The 26,171-nt window shown below is 39.4% G+C and overlaps 1 protein-coding gene across 1 annotated transcript in view; it reads right to left on the bottom strand.

Annotated features, from left to right (window-relative positions):
* The window catches only part of Wrn (WRN RecQ like helicase), a 135,206-nt gene that overhangs the window by 74,757 nt on the left and 34,278 nt on the right, over positions 1-26,171 (bottom strand). The window contains exons 4-15 of the mRNA XM_032918546.1: positions 23,561-23,706; positions 22,989-23,137; positions 22,184-22,333; positions 20,808-20,877; positions 16,116-16,230; positions 10,415-10,829; positions 8,405-8,485; positions 6,414-6,552; positions 5,114-5,189; positions 3,644-3,711; positions 3,306-3,414; positions 2,488-2,556 (exon numbers count right to left, since the gene is read on the bottom strand). Of these exons, the coding sequence (XP_032774437.1) occupies positions 2,488-2,556; positions 3,306-3,414; positions 3,644-3,711; positions 5,114-5,189; positions 6,414-6,552; positions 8,405-8,485; positions 10,415-10,829; positions 16,116-16,230; positions 20,808-20,877; positions 22,184-22,333; positions 22,989-23,137; positions 23,561-23,706 (1,587 nt within the window). The remainder of the gene's footprint in view (positions 1-2,487; positions 2,557-3,305; positions 3,415-3,643; positions 3,712-5,113; positions 5,190-6,413; positions 6,553-8,404; positions 8,486-10,414; positions 10,830-16,115; positions 16,231-20,807; positions 20,878-22,183; positions 22,334-22,988; positions 23,138-23,560; positions 23,707-26,171) is intronic.

The following is a 26,171-nucleotide window of genomic DNA, read 5'->3' as shown; positions in this document are numbered from 1 at the left end:
ATGTACCTCATGTGAGAACTAAAACCCAGACTCCTTGTTCTCTGTGGGATCCTCTCTTACAATCCCAGCTATTCTATGTACTCTGCCAACGATGACGACACTCAGTCGAAGGCAGCCCCTCGTAGGATATGATGGCCTGCTTGAGATCAACCATTCAGCACATGTCACGGGGGAAGCAGAGCTGCTTCCTCTACTTGGTGACGGACCTCTTCAGAGAGAAAACGTCACAAGAGAGCACACATACAGGAAGGTCTCCTGGACTCCTCGTGCCCAGTTTTCTCAGCAGGAGCCATGTGAGACTCCTTTATCCTTAAGATAAAACTCACTCGTTGTTTAAATTATTGTTGTATTTGTATTATCAATTTGGATTGCATTACCTTATTATATTATATTTTGAATTATGTCATATATACATATTATATATCATATATATGTATGTATTATTTATATGTATGATAATTCATATTATATTGTTAGTTTGTTATTATGACAATTTTTATAAAAGAGCTAGAAATTATTTATGATATGTCTCTACCATATAAAAAAGAGATCAAGTTAAACTTAATTTTCAATATAAAAAGTTCTTTAAGTTTTTAATTCATTCATTCCACAAATATTTTAGTATCTATTACACACTAACCATTATTAGGTATACAATACACTTTACTTTATCTCCAGGAACTATAGTTTTCTAATTACTGTAAGAAACAAAAAAATACAGTGGTAGGCGCTTGTTTAGCAAGTGCAAGGCCCTGAGTTGGTCCTCAGCTCCAAAAAAAAAAAAAAAAAAAAAAGAAAGAAATCTGACATTACTCTACCCAGGTTTGGACTCAGTTCTCCTTCTAGGAAACTGATCTGAGACGAGGCCGTTAACTCCAGTGTAGCCCAGGTACTTAAAAATTAGCTGTTTCCTTATAGAGACAGACTCAGGACATCTCAGTTAAAAAGTGGGCATTGGAACCTTCATGGAACCAAAGAGCAGTCAGGAAAACTAACTCAACCCTGAAAACAAAGAGCACAACCAGGGGGCTTGTAATCCAGACTTCCAGGCTTTTACTGTAGCCAGGCAAGACAGACAAGCAGATCCACAGAAGCAGATCTCAGCAAGTAGTCGGCACATGCCTACTCAGCTCGTTATTTGAGAAAGGCACAAAGGAGATCCAGTGGAGAAGAGACAACTGGAAAGCCTTATAAGGAAAAAGAAAAAACACCAATACATCACACAATATAACAGTGTTTGCTAAAAGTAAATTATACAGCCAAACATAAAATTGTGAAATGTTTAAAGGAAAACATGCCAACTTTATAACCCAAATCTCTAAGAACAAACTATCAACTAGACTTTATCAAACTGAAAAACTACTACTCCTGAAAAGATTTACTAAAAGAGGAAGAAAGGCCATACACTAGCAAAGCATCTGCAAAGTACATATACATAGGAGATTTCTGTCTACAATATAGAAATTGCCACCAAAACAGAATTAAAAAAAAAAACGAAAGTGTCAAGAGATTGGAACAGACACTACCACAAAGATAAACACACAGCAGTAAGGGTAAGATGCTCAACGTAATCGGTCCCTGGCAAAAGACAATTGGAAGTACAATGAGATTCGTTCAGAGTGGCCAAAGCCAATGGTGGGCTAAGAAATGGCAGGGGTGGTGCTGAGCAATGGGACTCCTCCCCTGCCTCTTCTTCCCTCCCTCCCTTTTCTCTCTCTTATACTCGAGCCCTTAGACGCACACACACACACACACACACACACACACACACACACACACACACACACACACTGGGTGCTGGGGATGAGAGATGGTGGAAGCGCTCTCAAAATGATTGACAGTTTCCTAAAAAGTTAAACATGAAATGAAACACCCAACGGAACTGAAAACGTAGACTCAAACTGCAACTTGTATATGAAGGTTCAGTACACTCCTGATACTATAAACTCTAAATAGGAAATCCTCAAATGCTCATTATGTACCAGATAAACAAAGTGTGGAATGTCTACACAATGAGAAATTATTCAGTTAAGAAGAAATTAATGAAGTCTTAGTCCTACGCAAAGATATGCAGGCAAAAGATGGATGCAAAGAGCAGAAGTATTCTTCTCAGGAGACAAGAACACTCATTGGTTATCCAGTATTGAGTGGTCAGCCCTGGACACAGGCACACTAGGAACAACAAGCAAACTGAGCAGATTGCACGTGGTAATCACACGTGGTAATACATATCTATCTACATATGTCCTTGTAATAACCATTAGTGGGAAAAAACTCATGAGTCTGAGAGAGAACAAGGAAGGACGTTTGGCAAAGTTTGGAAGGAAGAAAGAAAAGGGAGAAATGGAACTATGTTATAATTTCAAGAGCAAAGCTTTTGAAAGTATGTTTTTAAATATGGACAATTTACTCATACAATAAATAAAAATATATACAAAATTCTTTTACTTTATATACATATTACATCATCATGTGACAATTACTCACAATTTAATATCTCCTAGAATATTTTTTGGTTGTGCTGATCCAAGTAAACAGGCTGGAACGTTGGACATTCTGTAAGAGACAAATGCTCTACATGAATACACACGTTAAACATTAAACACTCTCAAAAAGATTCACAGTGGGGTTGGGGATTTAGCTCAGTGGTAGAAAGCTTGCCTAGCAGGCGCAAGGCCCTGGGTTCGGTCCCCAGCTCCAAAAAAAAAAAAAAAAAAAAAAGATTCACAGTATACACTCCTCGCCTTCCTAATGTTCTTTCTTTTGTGTCTTGCTAACTTAACACATTCCTTATAAAACATAAAATTGTTTTATGTTTTATAAGGAGCCCAGACAGCAGAACAAAAAAGAATTTTGAGACAGCTAACCAGCATAAAGCCATCAGTCCTTTTAAAACCTGACCAGGGAAATCAGGTAGCCTTGAACTAGAGAACTCAAGAATGAATGCAAACTCTTCCGCTAACGCTTCTTTTGCTACTAAGAAGTCCAGTCAGGATGGTAGTACATGCTCTGTAAGCCCCAGGGCAAGGCAAGAAGACAGAGTGACACCATCCTGTATATACAGCAAGACCCTATCTCAAAAAACAAAGGTAAAGAAGATCAAGCCACTTCCCAAGACACGATCCCGTGAACGGGATTCACGTTTATCACCTGATATTTATAGAACAGAGGGGGACACCTGGGCGGTGGGGCACTGGACTGAGGGAGAAGAGACCAGCGAGGCCTGTGTAGTAAGACCCTGTCTTGACATGTTCTTTCCACTTGCTTATCAAAGGCAATGATGTAACAATAAAAGCACTACTCACTCAAGCTGGAGGACTTGGTCTTCCATTAAGGAAATAAGGGGCGAAATGACAATGCCAATCTTGCCTGTATAAACCGGCGGATACTGGAAGCACAGACTCTTCCCGTATCCTTGAATAAAAGTAATACACAAAAAAATTAAAAGAAACACTTTATGCCTTACTTCCTTCTTACCGTGTGCTTGTGTGGCAGAGTAAGTGGGCTTTACGGTAATTCATGCATAAGTTTGAAAGCTTTGCCCCATCGCTCCTTCCTGTATTTTAAGTTTGTGAAAGATCAAGCACTTTAAACCCTTCATGACTTTTAAATGATTAAATTATTTACTTTAAGTATAACTTACCAGTTGCCATGACGACAACATTATCTCTTCTTTCTTCTAATACTGAATGGATGACTTTCCACTGGACCCTTGAAAGTACAAAAATGTTTTATCAATAGTATCCAGTGCACAGGTTCAAATCTATTTAGGTTCTGCTCTCTGATAAACTCCTTCAGACTTTTTGAAGCTTCCTATAGAAATATATGCAAGTCCTAGAACTTTGAGAGAAAAAAAACTTGATCATTTGATTACCTTCTCATTCAGACTGACTGAATAACCATGAGTTTCCATATAGTATGTGTATTTAATTTTATTACACATAGCTAATGTATAAAATAAATGTCCAGCTTTGTGCTATAGACCAAAGAGTCAGTATCTTAAATCAATAAGATGAATGTTGTAGGTTTGAAACGGGACCTCTGTAAAGTGATGGTCCAAGGAGGAATCAACTGGAGACGAGATCCTCTGCTTATGCAGATGACAGTCTATCCTTATTTGAATGCTGTCTACATCAGCATGCTGCATTAACAGAATTTACTTCTCTATACATCTATCTGTGCTCATCTGTACATAGGCTATGGTTTATAAAAAGAAGGAAAAAAAGGTTCAATGGAATCTATTTTAAAATCTCAAAATTGGGAAAACCCTGTTTGGAATTTTACTTTCTTACTGGTCTTATTCAAGTGTACTTGTTCCTAATCAAATCTGTGTTCATCTCATTGTTTCTAATTATTGGGGTGCCCTAGTGATAGTCTGAATGAAAATGCTCCCCAGGGGCTCACAAGGAGTGGCAGTATCTGAGCAGATTAGGAGGTGTGGCCTTGTTGGAGGAAGTGTGTCACTGGACGTGAGCTTCGAGGTTTCAGAAGCTCGAGCCATGACCAGTGTCTCATGCTCTCTTCCTGTTGCCTGCCAATCAAGATGTAGAACTCTCGGCTCTGTCTCCAGCACCATGTCTGCCCGCTGGCTGCTATGCCTTCTGCCATGATGACAATGGACTGAACCTCTGAACCAGCAAGCCAGCCCCAACGAAATGTTTTCTTTTGTAAGAGTTGCTAAGGTCCTGTTGTCCCTTCCCAGCAACAGGACACTGACTAAGACAGCCCTTTAGGTGTAAATATATTTTGAGATATTAAAACAGTAAACCATCAGCTTCTCAAACTGTTTTCTCAGAGGATCACAACAGTGTGCCTTGGGACACCCACAGAAAACAGGCAGGGAAACATCTTTCCTCTAATTTCATACTCAATAAGAGATAGCTCGGCAGTGAGAGAGTTTTTACATAGAACCACCCAGTTAAAGAAAAAGAACTGCTTCCTTTCCTATTGAAAGGACAAAGAAACTTATATAATTAATACTTCAAATAATTTCGCAGTTGCATATGATACAAATCTGGCATGTATGACTACAGTAAAATTAGGCTGCTGCTGTTAGGACATGGGAATGGGTTATTTGTAAGTACATAATATAATTAATTAAGATCACACTCACGGTTTAAAACTGCAGTGGCCGAAATAAGTCTTGAGGCAATTAATTTGCTTTGCACTGGGTTCTGGCAATAGATGGTCTTAAAAATAAATAAAATGATAAATTGACATTTATGTTCAAAACCAACCGTACTATGTAAGAGAAGGAAAATGGCGTTTGCTTGACTTCTCATAAAGAAGAGAGTGATGGGTAACATGCCACTGTCTCCACTCTAGTCCTGGACTCTGAGATAACTAACGTGACACCAGGCAAATCCTCGATCACCACTAATGTCCTAGAACTGTCCTCCTGCTTCACACCTCAGCAATAATGGAAAACCGAGCATTTTATAATCAGGAAACGTGCACAAGCTAAAATCCAGAATGAAGCAAACCAAAGCAAGCAAGAGAAATGCTGATAAAAATTTCATATTGGAAGTAATTTTCAATTAATGATAAAAAACAAATTATATTAGTATCCCAAATTAAGTATACAGAAAAAATAAAATTTTCATTTAGCTGTTTAAAACTGAATCTAGCTCCCTAAATTCTGTTACCTTGATCTAATTTAGCTACCTATCCAATTTAGTTAGGTAAATATAGCTACTTAAATCTTTAGCCAAATATTTTAATTGTACCACGTGGTGGGCTATGTTAGCTCTCCCAAAGTGCCCACCCCTGTCCGTCCTAAGATGCAAAGATTCACAAGCGGCCGTGAAAGGAGAAAGCACGGATTCTAGATAAGGTGGCATTACACATGAGAGTACTGTCGCACATCTTAACAATCAGACGGCCACACTTCATAAAAGGAAGCAGAGGGAAACACCTCGTCGGTACATTTATAAATACCTTCCACCGACAAAATGATTTTGACAATTCCACATTTTCCCACCACGATATATAGTAAGTAGACTGAGAGTCTGACATTTTGGGAAGGCTACAAAGTTGACAAAATGACCGACAGTTTATACTTAGGTGACAATTCTATCATTTGCACACTCATTTACTATTCTATACATTTAATTCCATGGAAGGAAGCTCTCTGGCGTGACGCCTGTGTAAACCATAAGCTCCTGGCTAACGACCGCATATACTGGTATCATTTACAGTGGCAGTCAACATAAGCAATAGTAACTGTTTCACCACTGTCACTGGGACTAAAGGGTACATCTGCTGCAATTCCCGAGACAACACTAAGGAACGGAACGGTTGGTTCATAGACTGATAAGTAGCTGCACGCCACCAACCTGTAAAACTTCCAAACACGGGAAAACTGGCACAAAAATCAAAGTCGGGGAGAGGTGAGTCTGTTTCCTGTTCCTTACCCTCTTCTTCCTGCTCCTCTTCGAAGGCTTCCTTTCCGTCTCCATCTTCCTCCTCGGGAGGAAGAGTCACACTGCCTCCCGTTTCCAGCCATTTGGAATGAGTGGGCTCCCCCACGTCGCTGTTTAGATTTTCTAAAGACTGGAAGTTTAAAAGAAATTTGAAGCAGAACACTGACAATACGGTATCTTTTTACCAAGTACAAAGGAGTGTTATTAACAAAGCCTACAATTTCGTTGCAAACCGGCAGATGTGCAAACAACAGCACAAAAGAGCATGTGTGCGCTCCTCTATGGATGTGCGCTGCGGATGGCTCCGAGGCCCGAGGCCAGCATGGAGCGTGGCCAGCGTAAACAAGGTTCGCTAATAGCCTATGATGGGCGGCCTCTGGGAAATGTATCATACATTTAAATTTTGCTTAATTTAACCGTTTTTTTTTTCTTGGACTTCTATGTTTTAGAATTCTAAGTGGTCCGATGAAATATTCTAATGCTATTTTTAGAGTAAGTTTATTTTACATGTCAATTGCGTTTTCCTGAGTAAAGATGAGGCTTACATTATGAACAAGCAGTAACTGTGCTTCGAAATTGTAAAAGACGACTCAAATAACTTCAGGAAAGACATAAAGGGGTTTGACATGTATCTTCTTCCCTATTTCAAGAATATTAGTTTATTTCAAATTATCTGTAAAATTGTTACTCAGGAATGACATAGAATATTCATTTAACCCAAGTTATCTTCATTTTATGAGGCCTTGTATTTTTTAGTTTGGTTTTAAGAATTTCCTTAGAAGTGTAATATTTCAATCCTATAAAAGAAAAGTGAGGGGATAAAAAGAGGTCATTGTAGCTCTTTAACTCTACCAACATATCCAGAGAGCAGAGCTATGGAGTGGATAATATATGTCACAGATGCCCACAAGTATCCTACCCATGGTACCACTTGAACTGAGTGCACCAGAGAAATGGATAAGTAGTAGATAGGCTGTGATTAAGCTCAGATTTCTTTTTTTTTTTAAAGATTTATTTATTTATTATATATAAGTACACTGTCGCTGTCTTCAGACACACCAGAAGAGGGCATCAGATCTCTTTACAGATGGTTGTGAGCCACCATGTGGTTGCTGGGAATTGAACTCAGGACCTCTGGAAGAGCAGTCAGTGCTCTGAACCACTGAGCCATCTCTCCAGCCCAAGCTCAAATTTCTTAAACAGGAGACAGGCTCCCTGGTAAACTGTGATGTTAGCAGTGGACACCAGGGGAGAAGAGAGGCCTCAAATCTACAGTTCATTAGGAATCCCCATCCTTGTTTATCCTTATTTATATAGAATTCAAAACTAAAGGATTAGAAAAGCACTCTCATTTCATAAAAAGAAAACTCACGCTAAGCTGAAGAGGACAGGTTGAAAGGTAGACACGAAAGCATACTTTGTTCCTTTTCATTTTTCACTTGATTCAACTAAACCGTGCTTTTCCCTACCCTCCCGGTCGGGATGTTCCTGTCCACACAAGGTGGATGGCCCTCGATAAGCTGGAGGTTGAGTGATAGAAATGCACAGATCCACACTTCAATTTCGATAACATAACTCAGTAAACAGCCACGATAAAATTACATGTAATCAGGATTTAAAAACAAGAAGTAAGGAAAACCATATACTATAAATGATCGAATTAGTTAAAAAAAAAAATGCGGCAAATACATGAAGAACAAGAAATCAATTTCCTGCTAGAGGGCTTGGTCACTGCCCAGATTCCAGAGAGAGGCGTACGAGGACACAGAACTCGTGTGAGCGTGTGAGAACTCACCATGCTACACCCGAGGCTACTCACGTATTAGCAAATGTAAGTTGAAAAGATCACAGCCTAACATTGAATAATGGCTATGAACTTCATTGTGCTGGCGTCTGATTTAGAACTGATTGATATTTTAATTATTAAAGTGTCCTTTATAAAAACAAAACTTGAAGTAGCTTTTTCTTATGTTCAAACCTACCTTCAGCATCTCCATTTCTAAGTCTTCATCACTTTCAATTATATAAGAGGAGTCTTTTTCATCATCATCGGGAGATAAGTGCTTTAAAAAAAAAAAAAGGGATTTCAAAGATTAACGTCCTGCATGATTGATTCTATATTCTCCGCTGGTTTCACTAGAAGCATTGAGACACCTCCTCTCCTCTAATAGGCAGACGTATAAAGCATATTCATATGTTCACAGCGAGAGTCCATGGAGGAGGGAAAGGAAGAAGAGTAAGGTTTTTAAACATAATCAAAGAGAAAGAACTTAGTTAAAAAGGCAGGCAAGTTGGGTAAAGAGATTTCAAGTAGAGTGTACATGCAAAAGAAAACAAAGTGCGCACTGAAGGGTCAGTCAAGGTCAAGCTGGGTCTCCCCGACTTTCCAATACGTGACATTCTGTACAACATTGAAAAAGTCTGTACAAACCAAGACAAGTAATGGTTTTTTTTACATATATTGACTTAAAAATACCAAAAACTAATACATAATAAGTACATTACCTTTCAATAAAGCAGTGTTTTACAAAAAAATTTGAAAAAGTACTAGATATATTACTTACTTGATCTATTGTTGATGTTTGAATATGGAGGGTCTTTACAAAAACTTAGCAAACCCAAGGAATCAAGTCCCTAACAAGAAGCGAACTACCTTTCACACACACACACACACAAAATCAAGAAGAAATATGAAGAAATAACTCCCCAAATGCTGCATATTTAATTTGGTAATGGGAAAATTAAAATAGCCTTAATTAACATGCTAATTTAAAGCTATTAAAATTCATTTTTAACTGAGTGAGGTTTTGATGCCTTCTAAATGCAGTTTTAAATAATAAAAATAATGATGCTAATCATTACATAATAAATTGTCAATAATTGATATAAAAGATATCAGTCAAATCAAAACAATGAGCATAATTCTCTATTATATAAAATATTAAAGTGCATATCTAATTAGAAATTTCTATAGAATTTCACATGTAAGTGAAAGACAGCGTTTTCTAAAAGGGGAGTCTGGTTCACAAAAAGTTGGAATGAGAATATTTTGAAATTGTTAAAACAATGTACATTTATATGCTCAATAGAAACAACTGAAAAAAACTGCTGCAAAAGTCAAAGAATTATATATGACTGGGTTTCTAGTTCTATAATGAAATTTAGAGATTTAAACCTATACAATCTTTTCAAAATCTATAATAAAATTTGTTGTTGTAAAAAAAAAAAAGGAAAAGAAAAAGAAAAAAAAACCTCAGAAATGATCAGTATCTTCAGTATTTACAAGCTAATAAGAATTCAGAAGGAAACGGGAGTTTCCTGGCTCTCCAGGTCACGGTATGGATGCCTGTAAATCAAAACACCCATTCACCCTAACAAATAATTTCTACTTGAAGGAGTGAGACCTGTCCCCCAAATCAAGTTTGGATGAGTAAACACTTAGGAAGAATCCCCCCCAAAACTATTACCTATCATATAAAAACATATCATATAAAAACATTAGCAGGGCTGAAGAAATGGCTCAGTGGCTAAAAGCACTGATTGCTCTTCCAGAGGTCCTGAGTTCAAATCCCAGCAACCACATGGTGGCTCACAACCATCTGTAATGGGATCTGATGCCCTCTTCTGGTGTCTGAAGACAGCGACAGTGCACTCATAATAAATAAATAAATAAATAAATAAATAAATAAATAAATAAATAAATCTTTTAAAAAAACATAAGCAGTAAAGCAGCAAATTCTCTCACTTACACAACTGCACTTATTCCATCTCGTGGCTCTCACAAGCTAGCGCTGTCCTCTGCATGTTTAAATAAAGTTTCACTGAAGCACACAGGCACAACTGCTTGCATGTGTCTGTGGCTGCTTTACAGCGGATAAACGGAATAGAGGCAGTGGAGACCAACGAAAACCTAAAATATTTGTTCTCTGTGCATTTGTACAACAGAGTAAGCCACCCGCTGATGAGTATATTATTCCCTCTCGATTCAGTACCTCAGAAAACTGGTGAGAAATAGCATTATGTTTTTCTTCTTTGGCTTGCTGTTCCAAATCTTGGAGTTCATATTCTGAAATACAAGTTCTTTCCATAACTTCTCTCAACAGATTGTCTTCCATTTCATCCTCAAATCCACCTTTTTCTTGCTTCACTTGATTTCTGAAAATATCGACCGCCTCATGCTTCACTAAACTGTCAAGTTCTGGGTCCCATGCTTCTTCTTTAATTTTAGGAAAAGTCCTGTGTTCTCCCATTTGTTTCTCTCTCTCTCCGACAGCAGCTGAACCCTCGGATGACAGAAAATGAGACCCACCGCCTGGCTCCGGTTTAGTCTCAGTGTCTGTAGACGCACAGATCACCTTTCTCAATGAACACAGATTTTCTGAAATGTTCTCCAATATCATAGGGACCCTAAAAAAGTCCAAGAAGCGTTATTCAGCTTTAATTTTATTCATCATAGAAATGAGTTTTAAAGGTTTTTACTAAACAACAACTTACTGAGGAGACCCACTGGACTAAAACCGTTCCTCGTTTCCATGTGGCCGCATGTTAGTATGATTAGTGGCCAACTTGCCTGTGGGACTGGGTACTTCTCACTGTAGAAGTAGCCTTGCGTAATCATTCAGACGCAATAGTACTTGGTCCCAAACTCGTTTATGCCAGATGTCCCTTTTTCTGTTTGATAATTAATTTAATGAAATGTAACCTACATCAATAGTATATGGCCATGCAACAAAGCAAAATCTATTTCATAATATTCTGCACTAAAAACACAAGAGAAGCCAACAAAGTTCTGCTAATACATTTTTATATGTTAATAAATTTGCTAAAAATGAAAAACTCAGGGTGTTAAAGTAAAACTCCAGAGGTAAGCCTCACCAACATATCAAATGACATGGAAGAATGAAGGTCAGATCTTAAAAACTATTCAGGAATCCTGTCATTCAGTGAAAAGATCAAACCTGTGAACGTAGATACAGAGGAAGGAGAAGAAATTCACACAAAGGCAGAGAAAATATTTTTAATAAACCATACAAGAAATTTTCCCCAATCTAGAGAAATGCTTTTTAAGGTATAAGAAGTATAGAGAAAACTAAATAGACAGGACCAGAAACAATAATCCTTCCCTCCAATATAATCAAAATACTACACATACAGAAGAAAGAAAGGATATTAAAGGCTACAGGGTTTAAAGTCCAAAGAACATACAAAGGCTGGCCCATTAAAATAGCATCTAGCTTTTCAGTGGAGATTTTGAAACCCATAAAAGACCTGAGTGAATATTCTTCAAACTCCAAAAGATCACAAATTCCCATCCAGACTACTGTACACAGCAAAACTATCCATCACAACAGATGGAGGAGAAAAAAACATTCTATGATTAAACCAACTTCAAACATTTCAATCTACCAATGCAAAACTACTGAAGGTATTTGAAAGAAAACTTCAGTCTGAAGAAGTTAACCACACCCAAGAAAACAGAAGGAATGATCCCAGAGAAGAGGAGAAAGAAAGCCACACTTTAACCACAAAATAACAGAATCAAAAACCAAACCAAACCAAAAACAATAATGACAAATTTCATTGGTGACTCTCAATTATCATGGTCTAAATTCTACAAGAAAAGGACACTGAAACACTGTCTTCCTGCACAAGCCTAACATACATATTGACTCCAGAGACTGTGGAAGCTTGCACAAGAATGCCAAATGTTCAGTCCAGACAAAATCCCAGTACCCCTAACCAAAAACTCTTTGCAAAAGCTGGGAATAAAAAAACAAACAAACCAGTTTTCCCTAATTATGTGTCACTGGGTATATTAACTACATTCCAGGGCAGGCGCCAAGCTCAGGAGCAGATAACCAACACAAAATGAACTCCTTGCTTTTTCTGTAGGCTTTATTTCATTTTGTTTGGGTATCCATTTTTCCTTATTGGTTTTTTTTGTCTGTATTGCTTTTTCTTTGATTGTTCATTGTGGATAGGGGCTCAAACCTGAAGTCTGGTAGGTAGGAAGGTGGTTAGTAAGTATCTGAAAAGGGGTGGGGGATAGGGAAAACATAATAATATATTATATAATAATTTTAAACAAAAATTATAACCTATAGTCAAATAACTCCAATAGCTCATAAGAAAAAAAATAAAAATTCTTAGGACTTTGTATTCACATGAGTTGAAGTATACTGAATTATCACTCCACTTTAAAGAAACTAAACTTAGAAACTGTAGATAACACATTCCGAGCGCAGTGCAAATAAGAAACTATGCAGAACTCCAAACGGCTGGACTACAGTTAATGACAACTCTGTGATGCTTGCCTGGAGGGCACGAGGCCTCAAACTCAATCCTCAGTCTAAGGAAAGAAAAACTACTTAAGTAAAGAACTTAGAGAAAGCCAAAAGAGTGTGATAAACAAAGACACATATGTTATTATGTAATAAGTGCTTTGGGCTATGTATTCTAACTTCTCAGTATTTAAATCAATGATTTAGAAAATCAGAAATGCTCCAGTAGCTCCAGTTAATTTTTATTTTAATGGTTCAGATCAAACTCTGCTCTTCCATGAGAAAAACCATCAACGTCTAAGTTGTTCCATGGATTGTTCCTACACTGCGAACTCATTATTACAAGACACAGAAAAATCAAACTAGAACTGATGGGATGGTTCAGCTTCATCCTGACAGTTAGCATTCATACTGGGAAAGGTATTATGCCACATGTGGTTGAATTAGGGAAAAGCTGGAGGAAGCTGAGGAGGGTGACCTGTAGGAGGACCAGCAGTCTCAATTAACCGGGACCCCTGAGATCTCTCAGACACTGGATCACCAACCAGACAGCATATACCAGCTGAGATGAGACCCCCAACACATAGACAGCAGAGGACTGCCGGGTCTGGGTTCAGTCAGAGAAGACACACTTAACCCTCAAGAGATTAGAGGCCCCAGGGAGTTTAGAGGTCTGGTAAGGTGGGGGTGGGGAATGGGGACAACCTCTTGGAGATTGGGATGGGGAGAAAGAGATGATGGATGTGGAACAGTTAGAGAATGGGCTGGGAGGGGGATAAAATCTGGACTGTTAAAAAAGATAAAAGAATAGATAAAAAAATTGTTAATCAAATTCAAAATCTGCTGCTAACTAATGAGCATGATAGGAATCCTAAGGAAGGAAATGTGCATGCTACTGTGTATATCTCTGAGTACTCTCTGATGTGTGTATTAGACTTATTTTAAAACAATAAAATTTTATAAAGCTTTTTATTAGTCAGGCTGGCCTTGAACTTGGGATCTCCTGCCTCAGCCTCCTGAGTGCAGAGGTTACAGGTATGTACCATGGTACCTGGCAATTTTGAAAATTTTGCTATATACACAGTATATGATTATATTCATATACATACTGCTTATACATAACAACTGTGTATAAATAATGTGGTAGGAGCAGTTATGATTCAATTTAATTGTGAAATAAATGTGTTGCTATAGCAATAGTGACCATGTTATAATGTCTTATTTATCATACACTCACATCAGAGTAAGGCATAACCACTTACTCTAACACTAAAGGCTGGCCTGTGAGGATATACATGGTAGCATGCCCATTTCCTTCCTTAAGATTCCTATCATGATCATCAGTTAGCACCCAGCAGAATGTTATGTTCACTGCAGCAATGCCACAACACACTGCATGTAAAGTCAATGACTAAACAATACTAAATAACATCAATCCTATCAGGGTCCTCTGAAACAAAAACAACTGTTCCCTTCTAAATAAACCTCAAACTACTCTGTTGTGAGTTCTTGATGCTAATAAAGCCTACTTAGCTTGCTGTTATAAAGTAAAGCATTAGGTATATGTAATGTATACCAAGCAGGTATTCTGTAAAAATCAGAAATCTGTGTTTAAGAAAAGAACATAATAGTGATTGAAATTGGTACCAGGAGTGGGGTATTACTTGACAGACATGAACATTCTGTTTCGGGAAGGACTTTGGAACTTTGGACTAGAAAAGCCATTGAGTGTTCAAAGCTTGATGAGCTATTCAGTGCAGCTTGAAGATAAAAATGTTGAAAGTAATGCAGACAATGGAGTCCTGGCTTGTAAAGCTCCAGAAGGAAGGATGAGAGTCCCTCAAAGACTCTATAGGGCTATTTGCTATTTTGAGTTGAGAATCTAGTGGTTCTGGTCAGCGGGAGCTGAAAAAGCAGCTGTGGTTACCATGGGACTAGAACCAATGAAATAAAACTCTGAATCACTGGGCCAATTGATGCCTGTCATCTGGAGCTGAGGAATTAGTGGTAATTCAGAAAAGACCAGCATCATTGATGGGAAATCTAGGAAACATTGCCTCAGAGTCAGCATACAGAAACTGTATTCCAGAGGTGGCCAAGGTGTATTCCAAAGCTGTATTTCACTCTGGTAGCATAACTTGAGTAGTAGACAAGTCACACATACGGGACTGGTTTTAATACATGAAGGGATCATGTCTTGGCACTGTGAGAGTCCAGGAAAGGTCTCTGGTGAAGGTGCGGCTTCAGCAGCAGTTAAAGGCCCAGGATTAAAGAGCTCATGGAGAAAAGTTGAGGCTCGGCACAGTGAAGAGAACCCAGAAGACACAATGGGTGAAAGTGCAACCCAGTTGCAGGAGAAAATCCCAGCATTTCGGAGATGTATCATTAGATGACCATCAAGAACAGCAGCAACAGGAGGGATCCAGCCAGAGCCTAGAAGACAAGCTCTGTGTCCTCTAGAGGGTGGGGTGGGAGAAGTGACCCAAGCCCACTGGAGGAGCCCAGAAGATCAAGAGTGGATCCCAGACTGGACATCACACTATTCACACTGGATCCCAGACTGGACATCGGATCCCAGACTGGACATCGCACTATTCACGCTGGATCCCAGACTGGGCATCACACTATTCACACTGGATCCCAGACTGGGCATCACACTATTCACACTGGATCCCAGACTGGACATAGCACTATTCACACTGGATCCCAGACTGGGCATCGCACTATTCACACTGGATCCAAGACTGGACATAGCACTATTCACACTGGATCCCAGACTGGGCATCGCACTATTCACACTGCTGGGAGTTTGGTTTTGCTTTAAGATGGTGACTGCACTGGTTCTTCCCTCTTAAAAGTTAGAGTTATTTTTTTAATTTTACAGGAGCTAATAGTTGAGAGACTTTAAATCTAGAGAGAGGGACAGAGAGAGAGAGATTGACTTGGGAGTTTTTTGAATTTTAAGATACTATGGGACTTTTAAGTTGTAAAATGCTGTATATGTGACAGCTTTATTAATGTATAATATTGGAGATGAACAAGAAAAGAAAGGTTCTGGTTAAAGGATGGTACGTTTGTATAACAAGGTAACAAGGAGTCTGTTGTGCTGGCCACTTTTATGCTAATTTGATACAAGTTACAATCATCTGAGAAGAAGAAAGCTTGATTTAGAAAATGCCTTCCTAAGACTGGGTGTCAGCAAGCCTGTGGAGCATTTTCTTAGTTAGTGATTTAGGGGAGGGCTCAGACCACTGTGGGCGGTGCCATCCTTGGGCTGGCTGGTAGTCTGGGGTTCTTTAAAACGCTCTCAATCAACCTACCACAAATCTCCTCCAAACACACACACACACACACACACACACACACACACACACACAAATAAAAACATATTTTTAAAAGCACAATATTTAACCTCTGTAGAGTTTCCAAATTTCTGCAAGTGACAGGAAAATGATTGGCAAGGTCCCTCATTTCTTCGGAGATTGAATTCAACTGTTTCTTCATCTCCATAGGTAGGTTTTCCTCTGTTAAATAAAAGAAAGAAAGAAATCTATATTAATATTCAAATTAGAACACCGTGATTTTATTTAACCACATCATATATAGTATTAGGATCCAGATTTTCATCTACTCTCTTCTTAAATCTCTAAACCACTTTCCTCTCAACTTCCTTGTCATAATGTCCTTCTCAAATTTTTGCTATTTGAAATTTAGAGTAAATTCCAAATTTATACATTATACAATCCAAATATTACTGACCTAGACAAGAGAACAAACATGAGACTCTAAATTCACAGACACAGTTTCTGACTCAGAGATCAGTAAGTGCCAATCCACGTGAGTTCAAACTTAACACTGTTTGGAAACCTTGCCCAAGGATAACTCTTCGTTCCAACAATCTCTTCCTCATCTAACCTGAGCTACTCATTCCCATGATCCGGACCCTTAACCTTAAAGACGCACAATAAAATCTCCACCCTGCCCCAAACCTTCCACTACAAACATTTCCACCATAAATACAGCCATCCCACCATTACTGCCAGCCGGCTTTCCCCAGCTCAGTGAGTTTATGCTTCAGAAGGAAACCTGTTGACTCCGCCCTCTCCCGCACCTACTAACACTCTCTAATCGATGTCTAAGTGGCTGGACACACTTGGGAAAAAAAAAATGATGACCAATTTGACTTTAAACTCAAGACACAGATCCCGCTTATTTTAAGATGACAATTTTATACTTCTGCTTTTGTCTTTTAAGTTCCCAATGCCTGCTGATCGTCCTCAGATGCTCTGCTCCTATTTTCTCCTAACTCCGACTCAGCTTTTCCCCCTCAGCAGCAGGGCTTCCTCTGGGAAGACTACCACATTATCAACACTAATTGTTAATCCAAGATCCGCGCATCATACAAATCCTCGGAGGTTTAAGGGGCTGACGACTCCTTCCTATTTAAAACATTTTCTTCGCCCCCTCCACATTCACTGATGCCCTGTCTCCGCCCTCTATTCTGGCTTTCTAATGCCAGTGTGAGCTTGAAGCTGAGGCCGCCTCTGTTCTTCCATTCATTCACTCCGAATTTTATCCCATCCAGTCTGACCACAGACAGGACAATCTACATCTCTAACACCGACTTCCGCTGTGAGCGCTGGAATCCCATTTCCCATAGTGCTGTGGTGGTTAAGTGAGAAATATTTCCCACAGACTCGGGCATTTGAACACTGGATGCCCAGTTAGTGGCTCCGTTTGGAGAGGTTTAGGCAGTGCGACCTTCCCGAGGAAGCATGCCACTGGGGATGGCTTTGAGAATACCCAGCTTCACCCTACTTCCTGTTTGCTCGCTTGGCTTTGAGATGTGAGCTAACAGTTTCCTGCTCCCACTGCCACGCCAGCAGCTTTCTGCCATGCTCTCACAGCGTCACTGAAGACTGATCCTGAAACAGTGAGCCAGAAGAAACTCCTTTCCTTAAAGACCTCTTTGGTCACAGTATTGTATCACAGTAACAGGGAAACAGGAATAATTAATACAGAGATGTTCGTGGATATAAAAAGCCGCCTACAGTTTTTCGGTCCACGCTGCAATTTGAACTTTTCCCACCAAAACATATTCTTCATATCATCTTATACTCTGACCCTGCCAGTCATTAGGTGATTCAACTAAAATACCTTGGTTATCCTAGCAGAGTCTTTCCCTCACCCTTTATAAAGAATTCACCTAGAATCCATCACAGTATATACCTTCAGAATACCTACTGCATTTACATTTCTCACTATCTCTACTAGCCTAGTACAATTATCTTCTATTTCTGGAGAATGAAACTAGCCTCCTGACTCTCTAACTTGCTGGCCCTGTTACAGATGTGAGAAGCTCATTTTAAGACAAAATCTGGATCACTTTATTCTACAGCCCCACACCCGCTAAACTAAGGGTTTCATGTTGGCCGTCACTGTAGCGGTGGTTGTTAGTCTCGAGGATTAAAACATCAAGTCTGACGTGGAACAGATCATGTCCTAACTGACTGGCCTGAAGCCTCTTTCCAGCCTTGGTTCCTACAACTCTTCCTCATACTCATTTCTCTTTGGTTATATTAACTGCCTCTTACACAAGGAAAGCAGTTACCTCAGGGGCTTTGTACGTTCTTGGCTCTAAGCATTTGCAGCAGTTCCTTCCGACAGCCAGATAGCTTATTCCCTTGCTTGTCAAATGAAATCAATACATATGAAAACTAATATATAATAAACACTAGACAAACCTGTGTTTTATGAGCACTCCCTTTCTAAATCGAGTTTCTAAAAATCGAGTTTCTAAAAATCGAGTTTCTATACACTTAAAATCATATTCCTTACATCGTCATTATTTGAAGTAATATGATTAATTTGATTGATATAATTTTATTATGGTTTCTACCCACCTCATCACACTACTCGATTCTTGCTGTGCCTATAATATTTTTATACTACCAAAGCCTCTGTTTGTTCTAAAAGCACACCTTCAGTTTGCAACACTCTTTTGCACACCAGAACACCAAGTATAGCACAGAAAAATGGCTCTTTCGCAGGAGTCACATATCAGATGTTTATATTACAATTCATAATAGTGGCAAAATTACAGCCATGAAGTAGCAATGGAAATGTCATGGTTGGTATCACCACAACATGAGGAACTTCATTAAAGGATCACAGCATTAGGGAGGTTGGGACACTGGTGTAGAAGGTTACAAATGATAGTGGCTATTGTGCTAAATCTAATGATTACCTACAGGCCTACACTTCGCCAAAATCTCAGCAGAATTCAAAACAGTTGATAACATCCTCCTTCAAATCCAAGCTTCCCTTGGCTTTCTGCACACTGGTACTCGAGTTGTACAGTACTTTCTCATTTCCCTCCATACCCGGGGCGACTCCTGCAGCGTCCCCTTCTCCACACAAGGACTACACACCAGGTGTTTCCTAGGACTCTCAGTCCTAGCATTTCATATCTAGGCCATAACCCTCTTGCTATCTGAGATGTTTCTCTCCTCTCATGTCTAAAAACAAATATAAGACTTCACTTCTAGCTGGGTGATAGTGGTGCACACCTTTAATTCCAGCACTCGGGAGGCAGAGGCAAGCAGATCTCTGAGTTCGAGGCCAGCCTGGTCTATACAATGAGGCCTAGGACAGCCTCATTGTAGGCTACACAGAAAAATCCAGTCTTGGGGGAAAAAAAATCACCCCTAAAACCTGCTCTTCTTTACCCTGGGTTTTAATCCATCATGCAGTCAAAACCCAGGAAGATCCTTGACACGTGCCTGTCCTTACGTCAGATTCTGTTGCCTCTACTTCTCCATTAAATGGAGGACGAAGCTACCCCTGACACAAGTAACCAATTCAAGTTACCTTTTCTTCTTTCTTGGCTTACGGACATAACCCCCGAAAAGGCTTTCCCACCATTCTTTTGTTATTCTAAAATCCTACAATTTTTTTTCTCTGTGGCTCCTCTGTGTGTGTGTGTGTGTGTGTGTGTGTGTGTGTGTGTGTGTGTGTGTGTGTGTGTGTGTGTGTGTGTGTGTGTGTGTGTGTATCTCTACAGCTTGTTTTGTTAGTTTCTTTTGAGCACAGCGCATTGCCCTTCCACATTTAGAGCCGTCAATAATAGCTTCAGTTTGTTCTCCGGAAGGCTACGTGCAAGCTCTGTGGCGTAGGCTGCCCTCTTTCATTTTTCTGCTTCTCCTCCCCTCCACTGTCACAGTCCACAGTTTACTGCACTGCACAAGTTACCGAGAGCTTCCCTGTGTACCCGTCTCTCCTTTTTGCCTTTGGCTCTGGCTAGCAAATGCCTGCTCCTATTTCAGGCTTCATCTCAAGCATTAGTTCTTCCAGGAAATATTTTCAATGAAATATACTAATGGTTATGTAAATTGTGTTATCACCAAAAAGCTTCCCGATTTCAAAGCCTTTCAGATCGTGTAGTAGGACTGATCAATCTATTTAACAATTCTCTCTGGCCATCAATGGAAGCTTTGAGCATCTGTCCCTTTATTGGTCACAATTAATCCATGAAATTATATTTATCTATCATCCACATCACAAGCATGCGGAAAGAGACGTATTACAGGTCAGATGGCTACGGTCCCGCTGGTCTCTTCAGCACCAAAGCTAATGTACATCTGCCTACTGGCTACTCTACCCACAATCAAAGCATCTGACAAGGGCAAGGCTGAGAGGAGGAAACAGCGACCTTACGCAGAAAAACAGGACACCGCAGAGTGCTGGATATACATTAAAGGTCGGGGTGAGGCCATCTTAAACATTTGTAGAAAAGGATGTGTATGTTCCAGCCGAGAGGAAGCTGGCTGCTCACCGATGTTATCAAGGACAATAACAAGGCCGCTTCATGCATCTGAAGGGCAGCGAGACTACAAAACGAGCTATGGAAGCCCTGCCTTCCCACGAGGGAAATATCTACAACGCCAATCCCAATCCTGAGGAATTTCACCTTTGTGGCAACACTGCTCAGACATTTAGGAAGTACCACGATACTTTGCAAAGATCCACAATACTTTGACATTTTGAAACGAGTCTCACAAACGGCAGTTTCACATTTCATCTTTTATTTTAGGCCATAACATACCTTTATTTAGAGCAAACACTTGCACGGTATCACCCATATTTTCTAATTTTTGATAGATGATGAGACCAGCCTACAAAAAGACAGAAGAAAATCAAAGTGCACTGTAAAGATGACCAAAATAAATTTATATGCCAACTCTCTAGCAAAATCTACAAAAATGATTTCCAAAACACCCAAAATGAAGTGAAACTATGTCATTATACAAAGACCCAGGTCTTCGGGTAAGCACTATTACAACTGGAAAACAAAATCTGCCTTGGCTGTAAAATACAGCTTTAAACTTTCACTTATGAATTTTCAGAATTGTAAGTAGGTATCCAAGTGACACGATCTGTAAACAAAAATCTAATAACTACCATCTAGTAAGAATCATCTGTTTCGATGAAGGATCCTATCCAATTCTTGAGATTTCATTAAATCAACTGAGAATGTTGGTCAGTGTAGGAACAACGGTGCGAGCTGGGTATTTTTTAACAGAATCAATCAAGTCACACAAACTATCAAGACTATGGACACGGCAGCCTGTATTCTCCATACTAAGGAGACAGGGGCAAGAGGATCAGGACATCAAAGCCAGCCTCAGCTACATGAACGGTTCAAGACCAGAATAAGCGGCAAGAAAGTGAGCAAGGAAGAAAAGAAAGCCAAAGGAACTGTGGCAAGCCTCAACTCAGCTAGCTGTTTTCCTGGAAAAAGTATCTGTTGCTTTTTCTTTGTTTTTCTGGTTACAAATTAGAGTATCTATCTCTTAAAAATAAATATAAGATGAAAAAATAAATAATATTTATATTTTTATATGATCAATAAGTATGATCTAGGGCAAAGAAATTTACAAAAGATCTATTTCTTCTGTTAAAGCATACATAGACAAAAGTACTGTATATAAAGACAAGCCTAGATGCCAGTATGTATAGGTTATAAATATGAAAATACATCTAAGAACAGCAGCAACTATACTTGGAGGCAATTTATCTAAATTTCCACATTTTAAATATAAATGTAGGGCATAGGCTGGTTTAAATAGAGAAAGCCTATGACTTTTCTCATGTTGAGTTGCTTATATACAAAATACGTCATCAGACTATTTGTGCCTGTTAAGCTTAAGCCTTTCGTGCTTTCAGAAAGTCACATTCTTTTACAGGAATTGGACGTCACTCTAACTTCGTGATGGCGAAAATAACTACTGCTAAACAACCTGTTCATTGGCTCGTTCTAATTAACATGGAGAGTTTCACTTGATGTATTCCCAAGCAATCTTTAATGACAAACTGAAATAAGATATTTTGGCTAAGGACCCAACCCCAGTAAGTTTTTACTAAAGTGATTTAGTACCAGAAATGAAAATAATGTCATACTGAAGGTCTTCAAATACGTACGTAAGCATCAGTGGCTGCATACAGTTTCTGGTCCTCAGAGAGGGGGAAATCACTCCAATTGCTACAGCGGATGGACTTGTCTTTCAAAAGCTGTTTTCCTAAGACATGTTTAACCAGACCATTGAGGCTCCAGGTCTCCGCGCACTTGAGCTGGAAGGAGTGAAAGGGGAACAGAGCAAACACTCGCCATCATTGTCAGATGTCCCCAGGGGCCACCAAGGAAACAAGCTTCCCATCACGGAGACCTCATTCGTAGTCGGCAGTAGGAACTTAACTCCAAGGTTCCATAATGTGGGCATCACGATACTTAAACTTTAAAGGTATGTTCCTAGAAAGCAGCTGGATAGGTTAGAAAGTTTTGAACTTCACAGCCAAATGAACGCTTGGCTGAATATAAGAATGGAATTATTTCATTAATAACGAAATGGAAACCTAGGTGGGATGTTAAAGCCAAAAGACACTCAGTGCTCTACCAAGAGCTGCCCTGTGGTCCTCTTTTCAGAAGACAGGCTATTGGAATAAACCCCTAAGAATACAATTAACATTCAAATGTGCAATACACGAATAAGAAGGTTGGCAGGAAAGACGGAAGGGTGCTGGTTCAGGCAACTGGACACTGAGACGGCAATTCACAACTGGAGGGTTTTTATTATCTTACTTTGAACTTCTGTATTGGCACCAAAATCAACACATAGCTTCCGTTACTTTATAAAAGAAAGAGAAACTAACATTTAGATGAAAAGATGCACATTCCGTGGAACACAGGTTAGCGTGTTTATTAAAATAATGCCTATTTTACTTTTACCTTTCTGTTGGCGACATCTGACAACTCCACAAAACTCTCCAACTTGACATCAAAGTCACGCAGAAGTTTCCACTGGTCCCCTTCAATGCCCACGCCTGCCTTCCTAATCGATTTGTTTTCTAGTAACATTTTTAACCCCTGGGGGAAAACTGAAACATTTCATTATTATTTCCGTAACACTGTCAAATGTAATGGATTCACTATTTTTGTGCGTACTGGACAAGTGTTTAACTGTTTCTGTTAAGCTTAAATTTAGAATCCCATTCACCTTAACTGTCTCTTTCCTTAGCCAACGCATAGTCCACAGTGAAAATTGACTAGGAAAAAATGAGTTTGAGTGCCACCTCTAGGAACAGTGACAGTGTATTATTCCTAGACATTTACACCTCTAAACTTCAGTTCTCTATTCTCTAACACAAAAAAGATAGTAAAAAAAAATCAAGTAAAAATATAAATACTTAAATAAATATAAGATCACGAAAGAAGGCCTGTTAATAAAAGAACCTAATTTTACAGCATGAGAGTTGATGTTATTATTGATGGCCAGATGAAAGTACAGCTGAGATACCAACCTGACATAGAAGAAATGTGAAACAAGTAACATTTGCTCTCAGACACGCACAGCTGGATCACTGCAACTCTGCTTTGTTTCCCTTGCTTGTATATGGGTGGCCATTCCATGTCAAATCCTACCACATCTCCGTCAGACAGACGCATGCTACCAAAGGAAAAATGGTGCGCATTAACTGCATGAACCTTTTATTTTTCCTTTTCCATCACTAACGACATTGTCACAAATGAAAGGACAAACCTGGGGAGCATATCTGTGACACATACAGCATGCAGTTAGCAAGCAGCCAGAAAATATTAAAAGGTGATTTTTTTTTCTTTTAAGTAATTAAGAGGGCTGGAGAGATGGCTCAGTGGTTAAGAGCACTGGCTGCTCTTCCAGAGGTCCTGAGTTCAATTCCCAGCAACCACACGACAGGTCACAAATGTCTGCAACTCCAGTTCCAGGGAATCTGACACCCTCAAACACTATTGCACATAAAATCAAAATCAAAATAAATAAATAATTTTAAAGTCATTAAGAGGACTTCTGCCTTAGTCACTGTTGTATTGCTACAGTAATACCGTGACCATGGTAACTCCTATAAAGTGAGGCATCTGATTGGTGGCTGGCTTACAGTTCAGAGTTTAGACCTATCATCATGGTCTAAAGCATGGCCCTGGAGTAGTAGCTAAGGAGCTATATCCTGAGCAGCAGGTAGAGAGAACAAGAGGTCTGTTCTTGTTCAAAAGGTCTGTTCAAAAGCAAAGGCTTTTGAAACCTCAAAGCCCACCCCACGTGACACACTTCCTCCAACAAGGCCATTCTTCCTAATTCTTCTAATCTAGTGGTTCTCAACCTTCCTGATGACTCCCGACCATAAAATTATTAGGAAGTTGGTACTTCCTAACTGTAATTCTGTTACTGTTATGACTCATGATGTAAATATTTGATATGCAGGGTATCTGTGAAAGGGTCGCTTAATGTCCAAAGACATTGAGACTCTCGAGTTGAGAACCATTATTCTAATCCTATCAAAGAGTTCCACTCCTGGATGACTAACCGTTCAGTATGAGCCTCTGAGCTCCACTCCTATTCAAACTCTAAGAGGTGAGACGGCTCGGTCGATTAATGACTTAGTTTGCCATCTACTGCTGTGATAAACACCATGTCCAAGAGCAACTTGGGAAGAATGGTGTGTTTAAGCTCATGTCACTGTCCGTCATGGAGGGAAGTCAGGGCAGGAACTCAGGACAGGTACCTAGAAGCAGAAGCTGAAGCAGAGGCCGTGGAGAAACACTGCAAACTGGCTTGCTCAGTTTGCTTTTTTATACAAGGCAGTACCAACTCCCAAGGGATGATGACACTGCCCAAAGTGAGCTGGTCCCTCCCACATCGTTCATCAATCAAAAAATGTATTCCCATGCTTGCCTATAGACCATTCTGATGGGGCATTTTCCTCAGATGACTCTAGCCCATGTGAAATGGGCAAAAAAAACTAACCAACAAAACAAAGAAAAGAGTGCTTACTGCAACCCTGCTCCTTTTGCAGGGAAGGGGGACTGGAAATAAACTAAATTATCATAAAGTAAAAGAATAAATAAACTGTAGCATGCCCAAAACAGAAACAGTAGCATATAAAAGATGAATGGAACTACATATATCAAAAAGAAAATTTCTCAAAACTTGACTGACTGAAAAAGACAAGTTTCAGGAAACCCATATCGTTTTTAAATTGGCAAATAACACAATATAAAGGAACACTAAATTCTAAATTCATGACATGTTATTTTAAAGTACCATGGGGGCTGGAAGAAAGTAAATTTAAAAGGGTATAAGTGAGCTTTTATTCTCTGTTTACCTTTATTTTTGGACACATAATAGAAGGAAAGAACCTACTTCTGAAAGCTGTCCTCTGTCCTACACACATGAGCATATACACACACATACTAAATAATAAAGATTTGATATAATTAGATAAGAAGATATGGCTGCTTTGTTTACTATTGTTTCCCTACCTAGTTCATAATTTTTGATTAAAAATGTATTACGAACATAAAAGAATATCAACTAGTACCTCAGGCTAAGATGAAATTTACAGGAAGTACTTATTCCTCCACTAAAAATAAACAAGAAATTGTACAAACATATCCAAATTTACTGTTCTCGGAACAAGGTGACAGTCTTACAGTTGTCCCTGGTGCTCCTAGAATGCCTTACAGACAACAGAGACAGGACAGCCCTGAGGTGGGGAACAGAAAGCTGGGCACTGCAGGCAGTCACGAGCGTCCACAGTGACTCTGGGAATCCTGAGAGGCCAGGAAAGGTTAGGGTCACTGTTAACTGTACAATTCTCAGGCACCACACAGACAGAAGGTAAGAGACTGTAAGTTCTCAAGTCACAGCAGGCGTTCTTGCTGAACTCCAGGAATAATCAGCAGCCTCCATTAGGACCACACCTGATAGAACTAAACTACCTTCGGAGGAAAAGCAATTACAGACCTAATCGTGTCTAAAAGCAAGCCTCCAAATACAGAACCCGTCTCCAGGTAAGCTATCTGACAAGAACTCTTTTCTTAGAAAGCGAACTACAATATAAATATCAAGGTAAAATCCCACACCACCAGACCAAA

Source organism: Rattus rattus, chromosome 13 (genome assembly GCF_011064425.1).
Source record: "Rattus rattus isolate New Zealand chromosome 13, Rrattus_CSIRO_v1, whole genome shotgun sequence".
NCBI classification, from domain to species: domain Eukaryota; kingdom Metazoa; phylum Chordata; class Mammalia; order Rodentia; family Muridae; genus Rattus; species Rattus rattus.
Note: the sequence above shows the minus strand (reverse complement) of the source record. Positions and strands in the feature narration are given on the sequence as shown.